Source organism: Microcebus murinus, chromosome 12, assembly GCF_040939455.1.
Source record: "Microcebus murinus isolate Inina chromosome 12, M.murinus_Inina_mat1.0, whole genome shotgun sequence".
NCBI lineage: Eukaryota > Metazoa > Chordata > Mammalia > Primates > Cheirogaleidae > Microcebus > Microcebus murinus.
The window spans coordinates 73,815,775-73,838,500 of NC_134115.1; the positions used below are offsets into that span (position 1 = coordinate 73,815,775).

Genomic DNA, 22,726 nt, shown 5'->3' on the forward strand with positions numbered 1-22,726 from the left:
TACTCCAAGAGAAATAAAAATTCAGCATAGCCATATCTTGCAACTGTTTAGCCTTCTAAAAAATGCAGGTTTTCTACATCTCTGTACAGTGAGGCCTTATTCAGTACATAGTGCCAGAATTCCACTTGGTAAGAAATTACTGATGGAAATAGTTTTCATATTGCATTTTCTTCCCATGAGAGTAAATAAGTTACTTAGAAATGAGGGTATAATATTCATGAGTTGATCTTTCAATCCATGCATGTGCACACATATGAACATATATTACTTTCTTAATATAATAATTACATTGTATAATTCTCTGAAATGAGGTGAGGAAGGAAGGAATTTGAATGGAAAATATTTTCAAAGATGACTATAAATCACATATATTTATTTAGGGCTCATAATTATTACTAAATTACTACCTAGGTGAAATATTTATTGAACAGAATTGAACATTACTAGACAAGTCCTGATTACTGACTCATATTTTAACTTTGAGGAATAAATGAGATAATGTAGTTAATGTGCTGTGAAAAAATAACACATATACTAATTATTATTATAAATCTTACATTAATTACATAATCAATATTGTAATAAAATACAACTGTAGAATGATTTATAAAACCATTTTTGTACTTTTGTCTGTTTTTGTGTAATGACTTAAATTTTAAAACAATTCAGATATTTTTTTATCTACATACAGCTCAAGAGTAAAACGTGAAATCTAGGTATGCAATGGCAAAAGTTTTCACACACAAGTCCAAATTGATTCACAGAAGCTTCCAGAATACATGTTTAAGAATGATTCGGAGGCCAACTCTGGGTTCACTCAAAAAGACTGCAATGATCTATTAAAATTGACTGCTACTGGCAATAACAGGGAGGAGTGACATTTGTTACAATACATTTGAACTTCTTGACTGAGGTGTTTGTGTTTTGGAGCTTTGAATAGGAGAAAAAATGGAGAGAATGTTTAGACAAACACTTCCATTTGCTTGTGATCAGAATTCACTATCAGTGTTAAAAAATGGCAAATGGATGAAACAGTGCTGTTATAGTTTTAATTCATTATGTTAATGAAAAAACTGTGTGTGATAGGAAAAATCTTCGTGATTCAATACGAAGTTTAATACTAAATATCTTAGATTCATCATCATTCAAAAATAAATAAACTTTAAACTTTGCCATAAAACATTGTGGAAGGGGCTCAATGACAATCTTAAGTGTTCACGTATACATATTAAAAGTATTTTAATTATAAAAATAATATATGTATATGATAAAACATTCAAACAGTATATAATAAAAGGAGGTCTTGTTCTCATCCCAGACCCCAATCCTGTACTCCTATGCCCAAAGGCAACCACCATTAAGTTTCTTCTATATATTTCAAGGCCTATTCACATAACAATTTGTGTACACAGAGAGAGAGAAACAGAGAGACAGGTAAATGCAACTTTTTTTACACAAATGGGAACATACTATATACATGTTTGGGAACATACTATACACATGTTTAAGTAACTTGCTTTTTTATACATCACAGTATATGTTGGACATCATTCCCTACCAGCACATTTGTATCCACAGCTGCTTTCTTTCATTTTCTCTCAATTTTCTGTTAACAGTTCTTAAATAACAATACTTTTATAAAGATGTCTGCTGATGCAGAAGCTACCATAGAATTAAGAAAGAGCTGGGAGATAATATCAAAGGGGCAACATATACAAATGGCCACACTCATTTATGCAAGGGAAAAAAGAGATACACAAATTCAATTCTAAAACATGGTGCTTAAATACATAACACACAGGCAACTTGGGAATTGTTCAGCATATGAAACTTATTCCTCTGTTGCTGTGATTATTTAACTTATTGACAACATTTTGAAGCTTTATACATCAATCTGAACATGTAGAATATTTAAATAATTAAGCATTTTCAAAACATTATTTTCTATAAAAGTTTTAATATGAAGTTTAAGCCCTTGTTTCCATCCATCACTTCTATGTGAAGACCAATTTTCAAATTTTCTCATGTGTTACACAAGGTGTGATTTCTTGTTAAAGGCTTTCTGACATTCTTTAAATTCACAATATTTCCAAAGTTAAACAAAACTTTAAGTTTGGTTAGAAGATTTCTCACATTAATTTCTCTTATTATATTTCTCTTCTGAATGAGTTTTCACATGTTTGGTAAGGGATGCATTTTGTTTGAAGGCTTTCCCACATTCAGTACATTCATAGGGTTTTTCTCCAGTGTGGGATCTCTGATGTATAACAAGTTGTGACTTTGCATTGAAGGCTTTTCCACATTCATTACACTCATAGGGTTTTTCTCCAGTATGAGTCCTTTGATGTACAATGAGGTGTGACTTTTGGCTAAAGGATTTCCCACACTCCTTACACTCATAGGGTTTTTCCCCAGTATGAACTCTCTGATGTTGAGTAAGGCCTTCAATTTGTTTAAAGGCCTTTCCACATTGATTACATTCAAAGGGACTTTCACCTGTATGAGTTCTCATATGGTAAGTAAGTGATGAGCTATGTCCAAAAGCTTTTCCACATTCATTACATTTATAAGGTTTCTCCTTAGTATGAGTTCTTTGATGTATAAGGAGGTGTGACTTCTTGCTGAAAGCTTTCCCACACTCATTACATTCAAAAGGTTTCTCACCTGTATGAATTCTCATATGTTTAGTTAGAGATGAGCTATACGTAAAGGCTTTTCCACATTCATTGCATTCATATGGTATTTCACCTGTATGAGTTCTTACATGTTCAGTAAGAGATGAGTTATACCTAAAGGATTTTCCACATTCCTTACATTCATAGGGCTTTTCACCTGTATGAGATCTCACATGTTGCATAAGGTTGGAGCTGTGTCTGAAGGTTTTTCCACATTCAGTACATTCATAGGGCTTTTCACCAGTATGAATTCTTAGGTGGTCAGTAAGAGCATGTTTATGACCATGGGCTTTGCCACACTGAATACATTCATATGGTTTTTCTCCAGTGTGAGTTCTCTGATGTACAACAAGGTGTGACTTTTGGCTAAAGGCTATCCCACATTCATTACATTCATATGGTTTCTCCCCAGTATGAATTCTCTGATGGTCAATGAGTCCTTGTTTATGGCTGAGAACTTTCCCACATTGATTGCATTCATAGGGCTTCACAGAAGCCTGAGTTTTGTTGCGCTTAGTAGATGAGCTAAGCTTGGATGATTTCTCATGTTTCTCTCCAGTTTGAATTTTGTCCTGCTTAGCATGGGATGAGCTCCGATTGCATACTTTCTCATGTTTCTTGCCAGTTTGAGTTTTTTCACACTTATCAGATGACTTACGGTTGGATAATTTGTCATGTTTATTTCCAGTTTTTTTGATTTTCTGTGTGTCAGATAAGTTACGGCTGAATGACTTCCTGTGTTCTTTAGCTGTATCAGGTTTCTTTTTTGCACAGTTTCTTACATCATCAGGTAAGTCTACATTCTGTTTCAAACTCTTTTCATGTGAATCCAATTTTAAAAGCTGTTTTTTTGAAGGAACACATTTTGTACTCTTGTTATTCTTTTTCCCCAATGAACCACACTCACTACTTTTCTTCTTAGTCAGAGTTTTCTTCTTGACTGAAACTTTCCTAAGGAGTTTGTTTTGAGATTTCTGGTTACTCTCAAGCTGATCATCATCTTGCTGGACTTCTTCTAAAATGGAATTAACGAGACATTCTTGTGAATTTTTATACTCTCACCCATTGGAACAAAACTTATAAAGAAATGACCCATTGTGGGGTTGAATCTTTATTCAAGCCTAGTATCCCAAAATGAATGAAATGTCAAGGGCAAATGATCCTATCCTCTTGAACTTGGTGGGGGAAATGCTATAGTAAAAAGAGGGAAAGAAAATTGACAACAGCTTTGGTTGTTTAAAAATATGAATTTACAACCTGGAACAGAAGATGAAATAAAAACAAAGAGTAGTGAAGAGGACATATGAAGTCAAAAAAGGATATGATTTTAGTTAACACTTTTGAGGTTTCTCCTCAGCCCAAGCTGCCCAACTCTGATAACTGCCAACCTGCCCATAGTATTTGTCTACTGCAGCCTAAATCGTATTACTCCAACTATCCATGGTCACAGTTGGAGACACATCTGGGTGAAACCAAGATGTCCAGTAAGATTCCTCCTCCTAAAAATTTAGACTCTAGTTAGTCTCCACTCAGTGCTTAAATTTAAAAATAATATAAAGCAGGTGCTATTAAAAACAAAGCCATACTTTCTGTGTGTAAAGAGAAAGCTCATCAGTCCAGAGAATGAAACAAACACACAGAAAGAAACAGACATATAAGACTGTGTGTCCTCAAAGAGATCATTTGCATAATTCCCAATGGCATCCCAGTTCCTGGTTCTAGTCCCTGGCAAGGTTTGGCTGAAATATATACTCTTAGGTTATAATGGATACACTCATGTCCTTATCATAAATTTCTCTATTCATGTACACTAGCTAAAGTAAACTTTTATTATTGTACCCAAAAGAGCCAGAAAGGAGAAAATAAAATGAGTCTACCAAGGAATCTGTAGAGCTAACAAGTGGCTGAAGGAATAAAAAAGATCCCACATTTTCACTGCTCATGGTGAATTTCTCTTGTGGTGCTTTATATCTTTTCCTGCCGGCAGACCTTTTCCTTTCCAATGCTACTACCCATGACCAATAAAATAATGATATCCCTATACTAAAAAAAAATGCCTACAGTTTCTCTAATCTCCCAGATGCTGTTATCAAATGACAATTCACAGTAATTAGCTTGACAAACAAACATTACATATCTGATTTATAGTGTACATGTATACCTGTTTTCCAACAGCTTCCTATGGAGTACATCTTTGTCTTTGTCAGGTCATTCTAATTGCCAAGTATAAATTTTAAGTTTATTCCCAGCTCTAAGTGGTTGCTAACATTCTTTGCTCCACACATTATTCACTTGTACATTTTGACATGTCTTCTCAACCTCTGCTTTCCTTCTCTGAGACCACTACCAACACTGAACAGTGTAGGCAGCCATGTTTATACCACATGATCCAACTTATGGCTGAAAATAATTGATTGGACACTGGTAAACACCAGGGTAGTCCAATAATATTTCCTTCTCCTAAGACTCTGGAACTGAAATTCAAAGGCTTCTGTTAGCTAGTGATGGATATTACTTGTATAAGAACTTATAAAATTAAGGCCTGGGGTTGCTATTTAGAGGTGTCCTTTTTCAGCTATATACATGAAAAAGCAGAAGAAGCTTCAGCATGAGAATTAAACAGAGTCATAGAAGCAAATATAAGAGTTCTTATTATTTCACAAAGAAAGAGACAGTAAGTGAATAGTCACCTTGGTATTACCACCTTGGTGGTAAAGGAACATTACACAGAGAAAGTGAAAACTGGACTCAAACAGAAAAGAGTTAGGGTACCTGAACAGACAGCCTGGAAATACTATTACTTTTATGGAGAACATTTAAGGGATTAATTCCTACAGATTAGAAGATCAGCTTTTGGAAGTTTAGATATAGTATAAAGCTTAGACAAGTGGAGTTGCTGGATACTTTTTCACTTAATAAATTTTAAATGATGCAGTACCCTGGGAGAAAGAGTATAACAGAAACGTTTAGGTAGCATGACAAAGCTGGGTCTTTCAATGCCCAAGTATCATGGGAAAGATGGAGGCAAATTTCCTTCTGGGAAGAAAGGAATCAAAAATAAACCTTTCTCCTTGACATGTAACATTATAAGAACCCCTTATAATGATGTGTTAGGCTGGTCCCAACTGACATCTGTCAGCAGGAAAGATAAAGCACTACAAGAGAAATATACCATGAGGAAAGGGAGGAGAATTTGGACTAGTTAATTGATACAATAATAGGGTAAATACTAGGGAACACTTGTGTCTGGAAGAGTATTAGATTAAGGCTAGAAGCTTTTCCTGAATTTGAGACAGTAACTAAAACATAAATTTTAAGCTAAAACAACTGTGACTTCAGAAACTTAAGTATAGAGCTCATTAGGCCCAGCAAATCACTGGAGGGGATAGAATATTTTCCTTAAAGAACCTGCAAGTACTATATAAGAACCTAAACCAAAAAGAGAGTCATTGTAGCAATTACAAAGATGTATTGAATGACTCAGGATTATTTTTTGGTTGTAACACCAAATCTCAGCAAGGAAAAGTAAGGATGGCCAAAACTGGAGCCATTAATGGATGGATCAGAAACTCCATGGAATCTCTTCATTTTTCGTTTGAAGGACTGGTTCCTCTGTTCTCAGTAAATTCAGGGGCTTTTGAACCATTAAGGGTCAGAAGAAACTTAAAAAGATACAGCAGATTTCAACTAATTTGGGGACTATAGTGACATACATAATAATTGAATATTTTAATGCTTGGTGGTAACATTTAGGATGAATTAGAAAAAATGAATTTAACAAATCTGCCTAAAAGTTAGAGAAATTTAGGTATGAGATAAATCTGATTTGTGGGATGTTAATGAGAACTGAGAAAACAAAAACTCAAACAAACAGGAACCTAGGTGAGGACAGTCATTTTATAGGGGACAGGCCTAAATTAGAGTAGACCATGATAAAAATAGGGAAGGTGAAAGTAACCTCTAATTTAGGATGAAAGATAATGCTTTCAATTTCTGACACTCTAAGAATGAAGTGTCATGTAAGCAGGTCAAATATAAAGGCATTGGAGGAAAAAGGTCAAGATAGCGGACCAAAGACATCACTAGTCAAAGCATCTCTGTAAGAAGGAGAAATTTTAGATGAAATAGAAAAAACAAACAGACAGACAAACATAGAGGGTCTGAAGGAAGGGTGCTTGTACCTACAGGAGACTCCACAGGAAGAGATTAAGGAGCAGAACTGGAAGGAGAAAGGCATTGGCAGGAATTAAGCCCAGAGAGGCTCAGAGACCACCAAGAAGGGTAGGTGGATTGGCTAGCATCACCCTCCCTCTCCTCTTGGACTGCTGGTGGGCACACAAGATGCTGGAGAGTCCTTCTGTCAAAGCAAGCACAGAGACTGCTGTGGCCAATGAGTGGAGAGCTTTTTGCGGACAGGGCACCAGGCTCTCATTACGATCCCCCAAAGTGCCTACTGCCCAATAGACTCGAGCTGGATGGCAGGCACCATATTGCTTCTCTACCCACTGGGCACTTTTGCTCTCCCTAGGGGGCCTCAACCCCTCAGGTTCCACCTTGCTCATCCTGACACAGGTATTTCCCAACTGCAGACCAGACTGCAGGAGCCACAGGAATCCAGTGGGTCCCGGGTGATCTGTGTGACACCAGAACCCTACCATTCTGGACAGACTGCCTCCCAGAGAGATGACTGGAGATGACCAGAGAGTGGACTTTCCTCTACCTAGACATTTTTTGTCCCTTCCCCTCCCCCACTTGCAGCTGCCAAGAGAGACAACTGAACCACCACACAGAGGTTTCCACAGGGGATAGGGTTCATGCTTCATTTTGTGGGGTCTTGCAGTATACTGAGGGGTGCTCAGACTGTGAGTTACCTGCCTGCTGGCCCTCCCTGGTACTGCTTCCCTGGTGACTCCAGAAGAGCCAGACATAGCCCTAGGTGGAAGGACATTGAATCAACTTCGTCATCCTGTAAAACAGACCTGGGACCACTATCCTCTCCCTGACATGGTCAGGGTTTGATATCCAGGGCCTGTGGGATGGACTTACAAGCCAGATCCTGTACACCCAGGTCTCAATCACATTGCCTGGGGGCACAGAGGAGATATTTGTGAATTAGTCTCACAAGGTGTGGCTGCCTGCAGGGGCAGATCAGGGGTGAGAATGCAGAGTGGATCCTAGCTGCAGCATTCTCACGGGGTAACCCTCCTCCCATGGAGGGCTGCACTCCAAGTTCAAGCTGGGATCCCAGGCAGGGAACCTTCCAGCCTACATCACAGCTGTGGGGGAGCTCAGCTAGACTGAGGTCCTTCCTGCTTGCAGAGGCCCAGGAGAAATAGCAGAATAGGGGAAGGTGGAAAAGAGAGAAGATTGCTCCAGACTGCCAGATTTTGGGTCTCAGACAGCCCTGCCTCCACACACAGACTTTTTGGTGAGTGGGGCCACTTCAGTCCCTCCCTGGCAGCTTTGCACAGAGGCTAGGAACAGACCTTTGAACCTTGCTAAAAACATTGGTGAAGCTTGAGGGTAAGTTCACCCAACACAGCCACATCCAGCCTCACTTCCCCAGTTGTCCCTTTTTTAGTGGAGAATAAGGACATGGCTGGAAATTCCAGGGCCCCACCCACTACCTGGGGCATTAGAGTGTGTCTCCTGAGGAACTAGTGTTGGTCACAAGACCCAAAACAATATTTCAGCTTTTTACTCCTGGCAAGCACCACCAGGGAGGTCACCTCCCTGTCACCTCCCCTGTGACAGGGAGGTCAATCTGCATGCCCTTTTACTGAATTTATTGACTCATCATACAGGGTGTGGTCGATTCTCACCCACAAGCACCATCCACTGGCTCAGATAATAAACTGGGGGTGTCATCACCTAAACAAAAGAAAATCCAAAGATAAGAAGAAATAGCCACTCCAGATGAGAAGGAATCAGCAAAAGAACTCTGGAAGTATGAAGAATCAAAGAAAAAGGATACCCCCAAAAGGGAACACCAGCTCTCTAGCAATGAATACTAACCAAAATCAGAACACTGAAATGAAGAATTTTGAACATGGATTGTAAGAAAACTCAATGACATGCAAGATAAAACGGATACCCAACACACACAAAAAAAAATGCACACAAAAAATCTAAGAAATGATTAAAAAATTCACTGAAGAAATTGAAATACAAAAGAAAAACCTAATAGAACTTCTGGAAATAAAAAATTCATTCAAGGAATTACAAAACATAGTGGAAAGCCTCAATAATAGGTTAGATCAAGCAGAAAAAAGAATCTCAGAGCATGAAGACAGCACCTTTCAGTTTAACACGTCAGTCACAGAGATAAAGCAAAGAAATAAGAGAAAAGAGCAAAGCCTACAAGAACTATGGGATTATGTGAATAGGACTAACATAAGAATCATAGGCATTCCTTAGGGTGAAAAAGAAAATACACAACGGTTGGATAATCTATTTGAGGAAAAAATTGAGGAAAATTTCCTTGGCCTTGCTAGAAATCTAGATATCCAGGAACAAGAAGCTAAAAGGACTGCTGGGAGATTCATTGCAAAGAGGAAAACACCATGACACATAGTCGTCAGACTGGCTAAATTAAACACAAAACAGGCCCTATTACAAGCTGCAAGGCAAAAGCAGCAAGTAACTTATAAAGGAAAACCCACAAGACTAACTGCAAACTTCTCAACTGAGACCAAGCCAGAGGAAGTAGGGCCCCATTCTCAAGTCTTCTCAAACAGAAAATGCCAAGCCTAGAATTTTTATCATACAAAACTAAGTTTCATATATGAGGGGGAAATAAAGTCTTCCTTGGACAAGCAAACACTGAGGGAATTGGTTAAAACAAGACCTTCCCTGCAGGAAGTACTCAGAACTATGTTCACATGGATCATCACAATAGAAACTCACCAGTGTAAAATCACCCAAAAGCTAAAGGTCAAAGGCCAGATATTAAATGGCTCAAGACATAAAACAAAGCAACAAAGTTCTACTCAACAGGATGAACAGAAATTAACCCCACTTATTAAATCTTTCAATAAATGTGAATGGCTTGAACTACCTAATTAAGAGACATAGGCTAGGCCAGGTGTGGTGGCTCACGCCTGTAATCCTAGCACTCTGGGAGGCTGAGGCAGGTGGATCACTCACGGTCAGGAGTTCGAAATCAGCCTGAGCAAGGGCAATACCCCGTCTCTACTAAAAATAGATACACATTAATTGGCCAACTAAAAATATATAGAAAAAATTACCTGGGCATGGTGGTGCATGCCTGTAGTCTCAGCTACTTGGGAGGCTGAGGCAGTAGGATTGCTTTAGCCTAGGAGTTTGAGGTTGCTGTGAGCTAGGCTGATGCCATGGCACTCTAGCCAGGGCAACAGAGAAAGACTCTGTCTCAGAAAAAAAAAGAGAGAGAGACATAGGCTGGTTGAATGAATAAATATACACAAACCAAGTACCTGCTGCCTTCAGGAAACACTTCTAACCCACAAAGACTCATTCAGACTCAAGGTGAAGGAATGGAAAACAATATTCTATACAAATGGAAACCAAAAAAAAGCTGGTGTAGCAGTTCTCATATCAGATAATTTAGTCTTCAAATCAACAAAAGTAATGAAAGACAAAGATGGTCCTTATATAATGGTAAAGGAAAAATTCAACAAGAAGACATAACAATTATAAATCTATACCATCCAACACAGGTGTGCCCAGATTCATAAAGCAAATCCTACTTGATCTAAACAAAATTATAAACAATAGCACTATAACAGCTGAGGACTTCAACACCCCCACCGACAGAACAGGACAGATCTTCCAAACAGAAAACAAAGAAACAACAGAACTAAACAGAACTCTAGAACAAATGGCCCTAACAGACATTTACAGAACTTTCTACTCTCAAACCACTGAATGTACATTCTTCTCATCAACTCATGGGACAGTGTCTAATATTGACCACATCCTAGGTCACAAAACATGTCTCAACAAATTTAAAAAAACAGAAATTATACCATGAACCTTCTCAGCCCACAGTGGAATAAAATTAGAAATCAACTCCAACAGAAACTCTCGTCTCTACACAAAGTCATGGGAACTAAACAACCTACTGCTGAATGATTGATTATTGGATTAAGGAGGAAATTAAGATGAAATCAAAAGATTCTTTGAATTAAATGATCAAGGGGACACAAGTTATCAAAATCTGTGGGACACAGATAAGGTAGTTATGAGAGGAAAATTCATAGCCTTAAATGCCCACATCTAAAAGACAGAAAGATCAGAAATCAACAATCTAGTGAATCAACTCAAAGAACTCAAAGAAAAAGAAGAGCAAACCAATACCAGACCCAGCAGAAGAAAAGAAATAACCAAGATCAGAGCAGAACTAAATGAACTTGATAACAAAAGAATTATACAGAAATTAATGAAACAAAAAGCTGGTTCTTTGAAAAGGTAAACAACATTGAGGTACTTCTTGCTAGATTAACCAGAAGCAAAAAGAAAGGATTCTATTAAACTCAATCAGGAATGAAAAAGGAGAAATTACAATTGATACCACAGAAATACAAAATATCATCTCTGAATACTATAAAAATCTCTATGCACATAAACTTGAAAACATGGAGGAAATGGATAAATTCTTAGAAACACACAGCCTCCCTATGCTCAGTCAGGAAGAAACAGAACTCCTAAACAGACCAATATCAAGTACTGAAATTGAAGCAGCAATAAAAAACTTTCCTAGAAAACAAAGTCCCGGACCAGATGGTTTCAGACCCAAATGCTACCAGACCTACAAGGAAGAATTGGTGTGTATCCTGCAGAAATTATTCCACAACATTGAGAAGGAAGGAATGCTCCCCACCATGTTTTATACATCACCCTGATACCAAAACCAGAAAAGGACTCAACAAAAAAAAGAAAACTACAGGCCAATATTCCTTATGAATGTAGATGCAAAGATTCTCAATAAAATCCTAGCAAATTGAATACAGCTATTCATCAAAAAAATAATCCATCACAACCAAATGGGCTTCATCCCAGAGATGCAGGGATGGTTCAACATATGCAAATCTATAAATGTAATTCACCACATAAACAGAAGTGAAAACAAAGACCATATGAACCTCTCAATAGACACATAAAAAGCATTTGACAAAATTCAGCATCCTTTTATGATAAGAACACTTAACAAAATAGGCATAGACAGGACTTAACCTCAAAATTATAAAAGCCATATATGACAAACCCACAACCAACATCATACCAAATGGGGAAAAATTGAAAGCATTTCTGCTTAGAACTAGAACCAGACAAGGTTGCCCTCTATTACTACTTCTATTCAACATAGTGCTGAAAGTCCTAGCCAAAGCAATCAGACAAGAGAAAGAAATCAAGGGCATCTAAATGGGGGACAGAAGAGGTGAAACTATCCTTCTTTGCTGATGGTATGATCTTATATCTAGAAAACCCCAAAGATTCTGCCAAGAGACAACTGGAATTGATAAATAAGTTCAGCAAAGTCTCAGGTTACAAAATTATTGTATGCAGATCATTAATATTCATATACACTAACAACACTCAAACTGAGAACAAAATCAAAGACTCAATACCTTTCATAATAGCAACAAAGAAAATAAAATACCTAAGAATATATTTAACTAAGGAGGTGAAAGACCTACAAGGAGAACTATGAAACACTAAGGAAAGAAATAGCAGAGGATCTAAACAGATAGAAAAACATACCATGCTCATGGATCAGCAGAATCAACATCTTTAAAATGTCTATACTACCCAAACTGATCTACAGATTCAATGCAATCCCTATTAAAATACCAACATCATTTTTTACAGATCTAGAAAAAATAATTCTACATTTTGTATGGAACCAGAGAAGACCCTGCATAGCTAAAGCAACCTTAAGCAAAAAGAACAGTTTGGGAGGCATCAATTTACCAGACTTGAAGCTATACTACAAGGATGTAGTAACCAAAACAGCATGGTACTGGCACAAAAACAGAGACATAGACCAGTGGAACATAACTGAGAACCCAGATATGAAACCATCCTCATATAGCCATCTAATCTTTGACAAAGCAGAGAAAAAACATACACTGGGGAAAAGAATCTCTAGTCAATAAACGGTATTGGGAAAATTGGATAGTCACATGTAGAAGACTTGAACAGAATCCAGACCTCCCACCTCTCACAAAAATCAACTCATGATGGATAACAGGCATAAAACCATAAGAATTCTGGAAGAAAACATTGGAAAAACTCTTATAGACATTGGCCTAGGCAAAGAATTTATGAAGAAGACCCCAAAAGCAATCACAGCAATAACAAAAATAAATAAATGGGACTTGATCAAATTAAAAAGCTTCTGCACAGCCAAAGAAACTGTCACTAGAGCAAACAGACAACGTACAGAATGGGAGAAAATATTTGCATGCTACACAACCAATAAAGTGCTGATAACTAGAATCTATACAGAACTCAGGAAAATCAGCAAGAAAAAAATCAAACAACCCCATTAAAAAGTGGGCAAAGGACATGAACAGAAACTTTTCAAAAGAAGATAGATTAATGCCCAAGAAACATATTTTAAAACGTTCAACATCTCTAATCATCAGGAAAATGCAAATCAAAGCCACAGTGAGATATTACTTAACTCCAATGAGAATAGCTTTTATCAAAAAGTCTCCAAACAACAAATGTTGGCATGGATGAGGAGAGACAGGAACAACTCATACACTGCTGGTAGGACTATAAACTAGTACAACCTCTATGGAAAGTAACATGGAGATACCTCAAAGAACTAAAAGTAGAACAGAACTACCATTTGATCCAGCAATCCCACTACTGGGAATCTACCCAAAGAAAAAAAAATACATTCTATAATAAAGACAACTGCACTAGAATGTTTATAGCAGCACAACTCACAATTGCAAAGATGTGGAAATAACCCAAGTGTCCATCAATACATGAGTGGATTAATAAAACGTGGTATATGTATACCATGGAATACTACTCAGCCACAAAAATCAGTGGTGAACTAACACCTCTTCTATTATCCTGGATAGAGCTGGAGCCCATTCTCCTAATTGAAGTATCACAAGAATGGAAAAACAAACACCACCTATACCCACATTTATATCCGGGTTCTCAGTCCTGGTCCATTGGTCTATGTCTCTGTTCTTGTGCCAGTACCATGCTATTTTGATTACTATAGCCTTGTAGTATAGCTTGAAGTCTGTTAAACTGATGCTTTGCAGTCTGTTCTTTTTGCTTAAGGTTGCAAATAGCTATACGGGGTCTTCTCTGGTTCCATCAAATTGGTACTAATTGATCAACACTTATGTGCACATATAGAAGTAACATTTATTCATCGGGTGTCGGGCAGGTGGGGGGAGGATAGGATGCTTATATTCACACCTAATGGGTGCAGTGTACACTGTCTGGGGGATAAGCACACTTGACTCTTATGCCTCTCTGTAAATTTCTGACTTTAAAGTCTTCACTGCTTACCTTGCAATGCATACTTTAATAGTTTTTATTAGCCTCAAAGTGTTCACCCACCTAACTTGAATTGCACAACTTGAATCAGATCTTACTCTCTGTTTCTAAGCACTTCTTTACCATTTACTCACCAGTTTCTCTTCCTTCTCACTTTGTTGAGGTGTCCCTAAGGTCTTGTCTTCTACCGTCTGTTCTTTCTTTCTATTGCATTTCCCTCAAAGGGAATTATGCCATTAATTATTATTTTTTTATGCAAAGACAAGCTATTTATTTTATACTGATGACTTCCAAATGGACATCTCCAATTCCTTTATTTATTTATTTTATGTCAGAATATTACAGGGGTACAAACATTTAGGTTACATACATTGCCTTTGCACTGCCCGAGTTAGAGCTTATCTATGTCTCTTAGCACTTAGAAACAGAGAGTAAGATCTGATTCAAGTGCAATTCAAGTTAGGTGGGCAAGCACTTTCAGGCTAATCAAAACTATTAAAGTATGCATTGCAAGGTAACCAGTGAAGACTTTAAAGTCCGAAATTTACAGAAAGGCATAAATTCTGTGGGATTTGACTGCAGGGGTTAGGGAGAAAATGGAAATGATGACGTGTTATAGACCATGGGTCTAGAGAATTTCATAGTGAAAGGATGAAAATGAAAAGTAACTCAGGGCAGGAGCATTATGCCAAGAGATTTAGAAAGAGGACAGATCTAAGAATGTCTGAACACATAGAAGACAATTTGGTACCCTGGGGTCTTGGAGTGTGAGTAAAGGAAAGGAGAAAAACTGAGGCTATTAGGAAAAGGGAGGATTGAAAAAAAAGCACTGCTCCAGACAAGGTAAACAGGAATGGGTTTAAAAGCATGGCTAAGAGAGGTCACTGCTCTTTATGAAAATTGAGCAGTGGAGCACATGGATAAGGACAGGTGTCTATACGGAAGTGTCAGTTAGGCATCTGAGGGACTGGTACCAAAGGTTTAGAGCCTGGTTTTCATCTTTTCTCCTACCACAGCCTGACTAGTATGATAGAATGTATTATTATTCCCTGTAGAAGGATTACACCTCCCAGCCTCTCCCAAATATATGGCCATTTGAATTGCAGCACCCCTCCTTGTGGAAGGATTATACATTTCTACCCTATTAAACTCAGGAGTAGCCAGGTGGTCTGGTCGGGACACTAAAATGTGGGCTAAAAGGGATATTCATACTTCTATGCAGTAATTTTTACGAGTTACATGGCTCTACTCATCCTTTTTCCCTCTGCCATAAAACTGGAATTTGACAAATGGAGAATGCTCTTTTAGTTAGCATAGATAGTCAAATAAAGATAATGTGGGATAGGGCTTCAGCTTGAGCAAGAAATAAAACTTTCTTGTTGTAAGTCGCTAAGATGTGGGGGTCATTCAGAGCAAATCTTAGTCAAAGCTGACCAAGACAAGTGGTAAAACCACACTCCCTTAATTAACACTGGCTCTCTACTATAGTGAACCTCACATGAGAACCTCTTATGCAGACATGTTCACAGAAGGAAGAGATATTAGAATCTCTAATGTTGTTAGAGAATCCTTATAATTTGAACGTTTCCTCAGAAGATGCTGATATTTTTCTACTGCTATTTCCTAGTTAAGAAAGAAGGATCTAGGATTGGTAAGAAGAATTTAAGACACTTTGGGAGGCTGAGGCAGGAGGATTGCTTAAGCCCAGGAGCTTGAGGTTGTGGTGAGCTATGATGACACCACTGTACTCTAGCTCAGACAACAGAGTGATACCCTGTCTCAAAAAAATAATTATTATTATTTAAGAATAAATTATTCTTTGAAGAATTCTAAAGTTGCCCCCCAGAAACTAAAAACTTACTTCCATTGGTTCCTATTTGCTTGGGTCTTGCTATTTTATTTGAACGACCTTGACTGGGCCTCTTCCCCTTCCCCAAACATGGCTCTTCTCCTTTTTCCAACTTGGAGATCATGTCTGGTTTTGGAGCTTGATACCCTGCCCAGGAGAAATTGTAGAAATTGAATGTTAGAACAACCTTCCCAGAAATCACACCCTAGCATTTCCACTTCAGGGCCTTTAAAGGCTATACATGACTTCGTAAGTTTCACAATGCATATACCCCTGTACCTCAACTGAGTAGACCTTTCATCTTAGAAGCAAGAGCACAAATATCCTGCCTAATACCCAAAAGGGATGAAAACTCTTTGACTCATAAAAATCAAGGCCAAACTTATCAAGGACCTCAGAGAATAAGTATCACAGTGGACACATTTTGAATTATGAAGGAAATTATCCTTACCCATCGAGGCTAGGTTGCTGTAATTCTCCAGCATCACATCCTTGTACAGGTTCTTCTGAGCAGGATCCAGTTGCTCCCATTCCTTCTGGGTAAAGTCCATAGTCACGTCTTTGAATGTTACTGATCCCTGTAATAGCAAATTACTGTTTAGTCTAATGTTATCCACATTCAGTGAGTGATTTGGAGTATTTGTTCTTACCTTGATTACTCACTGTTAATCATGATGTTACACAGGATACCTATTGTCTACCCAATTTTGCATTTTTTTGGGAAAAAAACCATATTAACAAATATCTCAGCTAGGTACAGTAGCTCATGCCTGTAATCCTAGCACCCTGGGAGGCTGAGGCAGGAGAATTGCTTGAGATCAGGAGTTTGAGACCAGCCTAAACAAGAGGGACACCCCATCTCTACTAAAAATAGAAAAAATTAGCTGGATGTGGTGGTGCATGTCTGTGGTCCCAGCTACTCTGGAAGCTGAGGCAGGAGGGTCGCTTCAGTCCAGGAGTTTGAGGTTGCTGTGAACTAGGCTGATGCCACAGCACTCTAGCTGGAGAGAGAGAGTTAGACTCTGAAAAACAAAAACAAAACAAAACAAAAACAACAAAAAAGGAAATATCCCCATTGTGAATTTGTTTATTCAAGAGGATAAAATCATACAAACATTAGACAAAAAGACAATTAACCAAAAAAAAAAAAAAAAAAGAGGAATGGAATCTTTTCTTACACAGCAATGGACACTAAAAGGCTATGGAGTAGTATTCACCATTTACAGAGTTCTGGGGTAGAAGAATTGAGACCCTTGGTTTTTATAACCAGTCAAAAAATCATTTATGTCTGGCAACAAAAGTAAGATATTTTAGGCATGTAACAATGCAGAAAGTATACTACTTATATACTTTAGAAATAAAGAAGGAGAGAAGAGAGGGGAAAGGAAGGAAGAAGGAGGAGGAAAAGGAAGAGAAGAAAAGAAGGATTTCTTTAAAAGAAGGAAAAGTGGATCAGAATAAAGATTTCAAAATTGGGAAAGACTTAATATACAAGAAAGAGCTATGAATAAGTCAAATGTCTAGTCAAAGATAAGTAACTTGATAATGTGCTTGTGCAACTGTTATGATAACATTAAGAGATATGGTGTAAGAAAAATAAGCACAACTATAAAAGGGAAGGGCTTTGGGTAGGGGAGAAATTAAAGCACATTAAAGTTCTCTTATTAGGCAGGTGACAGGAGGAAGACAACACCACTATTAGAGAATTTTGATATTAATAGATATACATTCAAACATGCTTGTTTAACATTTAAAGATAATCCCTTACCCCACAGACCACAAGTCAATTAATTATTCACATATGTCACGAATGTAATCCTGTAGACCTCCAGTCACTGACTTCTAATAATTTCCCATCATTGATTGTCACTGACCTCCCCATCACTGAGCCAGTACAGCCTTCCCTAATCACTGAGCCTATGATTCCAAAATCACAGACTCCAATGAACCTCCCAATCACTAGCAGCAGCAGATCTTCCCAATCACGATCCCCAGAGATTCTCCAATTACATGTACCTACTGGTTCCTCCGCCATTGATACCCCCAGGACACACAAACTTCTATCTCCCGTATGACCCCAAATCCCACATCCTATCAACCCCCAATCACTGATAGCAACAGAACTCTCAAACAGTGGCCTTTACACATACACTAATCACTTCCAGCAAGCCCCACTCCACCCTAAACCTCTTTAGCCATTCCCTTCTCTTGTATGCTTTAACTAAAATCTACCAGTCTCCTGAAGATCCTGCTTCCTTACAGTAGTCTCAAGTGGAAGTTATTTGTCTATTTTCCTTTTTTCCCATGACCCATATACCTTAGTGTCTAAAGATGGGATAAATGATTACTTTCAGCCATTTTTCATTCTTCCTTCAAAACCCCTAGATTGTTTAGAGCATCACCAGATTTTAACCCATTAGCCCTCTTTAGTCTGATGATGTGCTAGGAAGACTCACAGGACGCAGCATATAGTTGTATTCACAGCTATGATTTATTACAGTGAAAGACACAAAGCAAAATCAGTTAATCAGCATGGGATGAAGTCTAGAGGAAACCAAGCACAAGCATCCAACAGTCCTCTCCCAATGGAGTCACACAGCACATCCTTAATTCTTCCAGAAATATGTTGTGAAATGTTATCTACCAAGGAAGCTCATTAGAGACTCAGTGTTCAAGGGTTTCACTGGGGACTGGTCATGTAGGCAACCTCTGTTTGCATGTACCAAAAATTCCAACTCCAAGAAGGAAAGCAAGCATTCAGCAGAAACCATATTGCTTATGTACTTTAGGCACCGGGAGCCAATCTTGTCAGTCCTGGGCATGGTGGAAACCCTCCTGAAATCTAATTTCCCAGATGTCAGCAAAAATCCAACCTTTCAAGCAGGCCTAAGAGTAGCATTTTTCTCTTTCTTGGTGCCAACAATCTTTTCTTCAACCCCAATTCAGCCACCTACTCATTGCTTATGAACATCTTACATCTTGCCATCACTATACCACTTAGTGTCCTTAGATCACTTCTCTTCCCTTTCTGCCTTCTCTTCCTAGGTGATCTCAGTCAATCTTATGGCCTTAAACACCATCTTTATTTTTATGTTTTTCAAATATGGTTCCCTGGCCCAGACCTCTCCTAAGTTCCATATTAATATATTTGTATATATAATGGTTACTTAATATCTCTAGTTGGAGGCGTAATGCACATCTTGACATGGCAAAAATAGAGCCACTGTCATCCACCTGGATTCCATTTCTAACAAAACTGGTCTTCTCCAACACCCCTTTCTCAGAAAATGGGATCACCATCCATCCAGCTCCTCCAGCCAAAAGTCTAGATGTAAAACGATTCTTCTCTTCCCTCATGCTCCATATCAATTCATCACTAAGTCCTCTTGACTCATCTCCAGATGTATTCTGAATTTGATTTCATTTCATTTCACAGCTATGACCTCTTCTAAATCATCATCATCCCTTGCTTTTGACTATTGCAGTAAAATCCTAACTGACCTCCCTGCACTTATTCTTGCCCCTCTGCAGTCCATCTTCTATGGAGTAGCCATGGTGATCTTTTTCAAGTATCAATCAGATCAGGTCACTCCCCTGCTTAAACTCAATGGTTTCTCATAGCAACTAGAATAAAATCCAAATCCTTACCCTGGCCAATAAGATCCTCCATGATCTGATACTTCCCCACCACTCTGATTTCACATCTTTCTACTGACTATGCTCCAATTACACTACTAATCTTCCTTCTGTTTTTTTAAGTACACCAGGTTCACTCCTACCTCAGGTCCTTTGCAGTTGAAGTTCCTTTTTCTTGGAACACTCTTTCTTCAGATCTCTGCCTTGCTGCCTCTTGGTCATGATTTATGCCTCAACTCAACTGTCATTTTCTCAGAAAGGCTTTCCATGACTAACCTGCCTACCCACTCTACCTGTAATCTCACTCTACCACATTATCCTCTTTTACTTTCTTCATAGCACTTACTAATGCCTAGAATTATTTTATTTGTTCATATTTTTATTGTCTTTTTCCTATTTCTAGAATGTAAAGACATTGAGGGAGAGACTGTGACTCTGTTTCCTAGTGTGTTGCCGACTTTTAAAACATTCCCTCGCATAAAATAGGTGTTTATCTTACAATCTGTCTGTTCCTACAAGTTTCCAATCACTGACACACAAATAGTCCTCAATCACTAACCTTCATAAACTTCCCCAATTCCTACCCGTTTCCAACTACCATTTTCCACAGAACAATTACTAGCTACCACAGACCTCTAATCACTGACCCCTAGGGACTCCTCAATCACTAAATCCTGCAATCCCCCAAATCCCTGACCCCCTGAAGCTCCCAGTCACAGAATCATAGAGGACCTATAATCATTAATTCCTACTAATCACCTCATCATTGAAAGCACGGTTAAGACTCCTGGACACCACTTAATCATTGACCTGCATAAATCCCCAATTACCTTTTCTCTTCCAATGACATACAAATCACCTACCACCCCCAGAGACACCTCAGCATTGACTGTCCGCATTCCACCAACCACCATGCCCCCACTGACCCCCAGATTCTTCCATAACTTGTCGCAGCACACGAATCATTGACTCTCAACGATATTGCCAAACTTCCGCAAACATCACCATCACTGATCCTCTTTGACAATCCAGTCTCTAACCACCACAGGCACCCAAAAGACATCCCAAATCGCGGACCCTCACCGACCTTCCCAGTCTCCGACACATTCCAAAGGCCCACTTCTGATCCTCGTAACCTTCCAAACTCCGATTTTCAGCTACTGCCACCGACGCTCCCCCATCATTGTCTCCGCAGATCCCACGGAATATTGACCTCCCGAAAGACCCTCTAGCATCGACTCCGCCAATTCCCAAATCACCCGTCGTCACAGACTGCAATAACCCTCCCATCACTGTCCCCAGTGAGACCATCTCTGACCGCCAAACCGTCCCGCCTCCTCAGAGCCCTCACCGCGGCGCCAGCCCCGGGATCGGACAAAGCCATCTCCAATGGCTGTCTGCCCTCGTCGGCCGTTCCTGCTCTTCTCCTCCGGCCCATGGTCTTCGGCTTTGTCAGAATCCGGCCGCAGCTGGAGACCGACATGGCTGCTACCCAGAGTGCGGCCTCAGCGGGTCCGGCGGCTGCGATGGCGGCGCCCAGGTGACGGCCCTCGGGCGCCGCCATCTTGGCGGAGGCCCCGCCGTACGGCGGAAGCGCGGAGCCTCGCGGACCGGCTGAGGGGGCGGGGCGGGGCGGGGCGGGGCGGGTACTGGGCGCGTCCTGGACCGGTGAGATACCAGCGGGTGGGAACCAGGGTTACTCGCTGCAGGAAAGCACTGGCCCTGACACCTCGCCTCTGGCTCTCAGACGTTTCCCCGCAGTGAGACTGTTTACAGAATTTGGAATTGCGTTTCGGAATAAGTCAGTGCAGCCGGCTGCCGGAAACTCGAGAATCGCAAGGCCTAGTGCGGACTCCAGAACGCGAGGATGAGAGAAATTGGAGGGAGAAAGCAGAAAACCCGCTTGGGCAGATAACGTTGTTTTATAGGGCGAAGACGTTAATCTTTAAGATATAGGATAAATCGTTTCATATATAGTGTAAGAACTACGAGAAAAGAAAATGAAACAGCAGGTTAAGTGAACATACCACTCCTCGGTGAGAGCCTGGATTTGGCGGAGACACATCAGCAGAATAATCGAGCAATTGGAGCAGAAATAATTTCTCAATGCGCTAGTTCATGTGTTAACTGCATGCATTGAACAATTATTTGTTGAGCGTTTACTCAACAAATATGTGCAGATTAGGTGCTGCGCTGTGCTGGGTACCGGGGTAAGTGTGGAGACTCATTCATCATCCTTCCTTCCCTGCTGTAATTTACAATGGGGCAGAGAGGTGGTGAAGTTTCCCAAATGTGTTGTTCCTTGTTCCAGAGTCAAACATACCCTGTTTGGCACCTTCTAGTTAGATGAATAAAGGAGTAGTTACCCCTCAGTCAGCAGTGGGTGCATCTGCTGTCCTTGACCTCTAGATTTTTTATTTGAATACAATTCTCAGTGTTTCTTCACGGAGCTCGCAAGAAAGACACCGTTAGATTGCCTGTCCTTGGGACAGTTTATGCCTAATTTCCCTATCCTATTATTGAATTTTTTTCCTAACTTTTTTTGTCACACGAATCACAGTTATATGTTCCCCATTTATTTGAAAACAATTCCAATAATGTTTTTTCCTAGTCTTCGGACATCAACTCTGGGACATAGCAAAGTGTTATAAAGATTGTTGTAAACAACAAAAGCTTCCTTTAAATCTTTTAAAATCATTTTAATTCTGTAAGTGAACTCTGAAATCATAAACCCACTATACAGCTAAAATCTCAACAGTGGAGGTTAGGCTAGTTTCTTCCCATTTGGCTCAGATTCTTCCTTCAGGGAAGCCCAGTTCAAATAGCTCCTTAAGTGATCCTCACAGGCCTGCCTGCCCGTCTCCACCTGCTCTTTATTAAGAGTCCTTTGTTCCTGAATGTTTCCTGTTTTGGGGTCTTTTGGGAACTAGCCTCTGCAAATGTTAGTTTGCAGAGTTAGGAATGTTGTGTAACATGTTAATGTAGATTACAAAGATTAGTTCTTTGGCAATAGTCTAGTCTGGGTTTAGTGTGTACTTTTGAGAATAAGACTGTG

At 39.3% G+C, this 22,726-nt stretch overlaps 1 protein-coding gene across 1 annotated transcript; it reads right to left on the bottom strand.

Moving 5' to 3' along the window:
- Positions 1 to 1,222: 1,222 nt before the first annotated feature.
- On the bottom strand, positions 1,223 to 21,251 carry ZFP37 (ZFP37 zinc finger protein). The gene is made up of 4 exons (XM_012768902.3): positions 21,023 to 21,251; positions 16,487 to 16,613; positions 16,048 to 16,182; positions 1,223 to 3,690 (listed from the first exon to the last, which is right to left on the bottom strand). Exons 1-4 carry the CDS (start codon positions 21,233 to 21,235, stop codon positions 2,135 to 2,137), a joined length of 2,031 nt encoding a protein of 676 aa, XP_012624356.1. The 5' UTR covers positions 21,236 to 21,251; the 3' UTR covers positions 1,223 to 2,134.
- Positions 21,252 to 22,726: the final 1,475 nt, after the last annotated feature.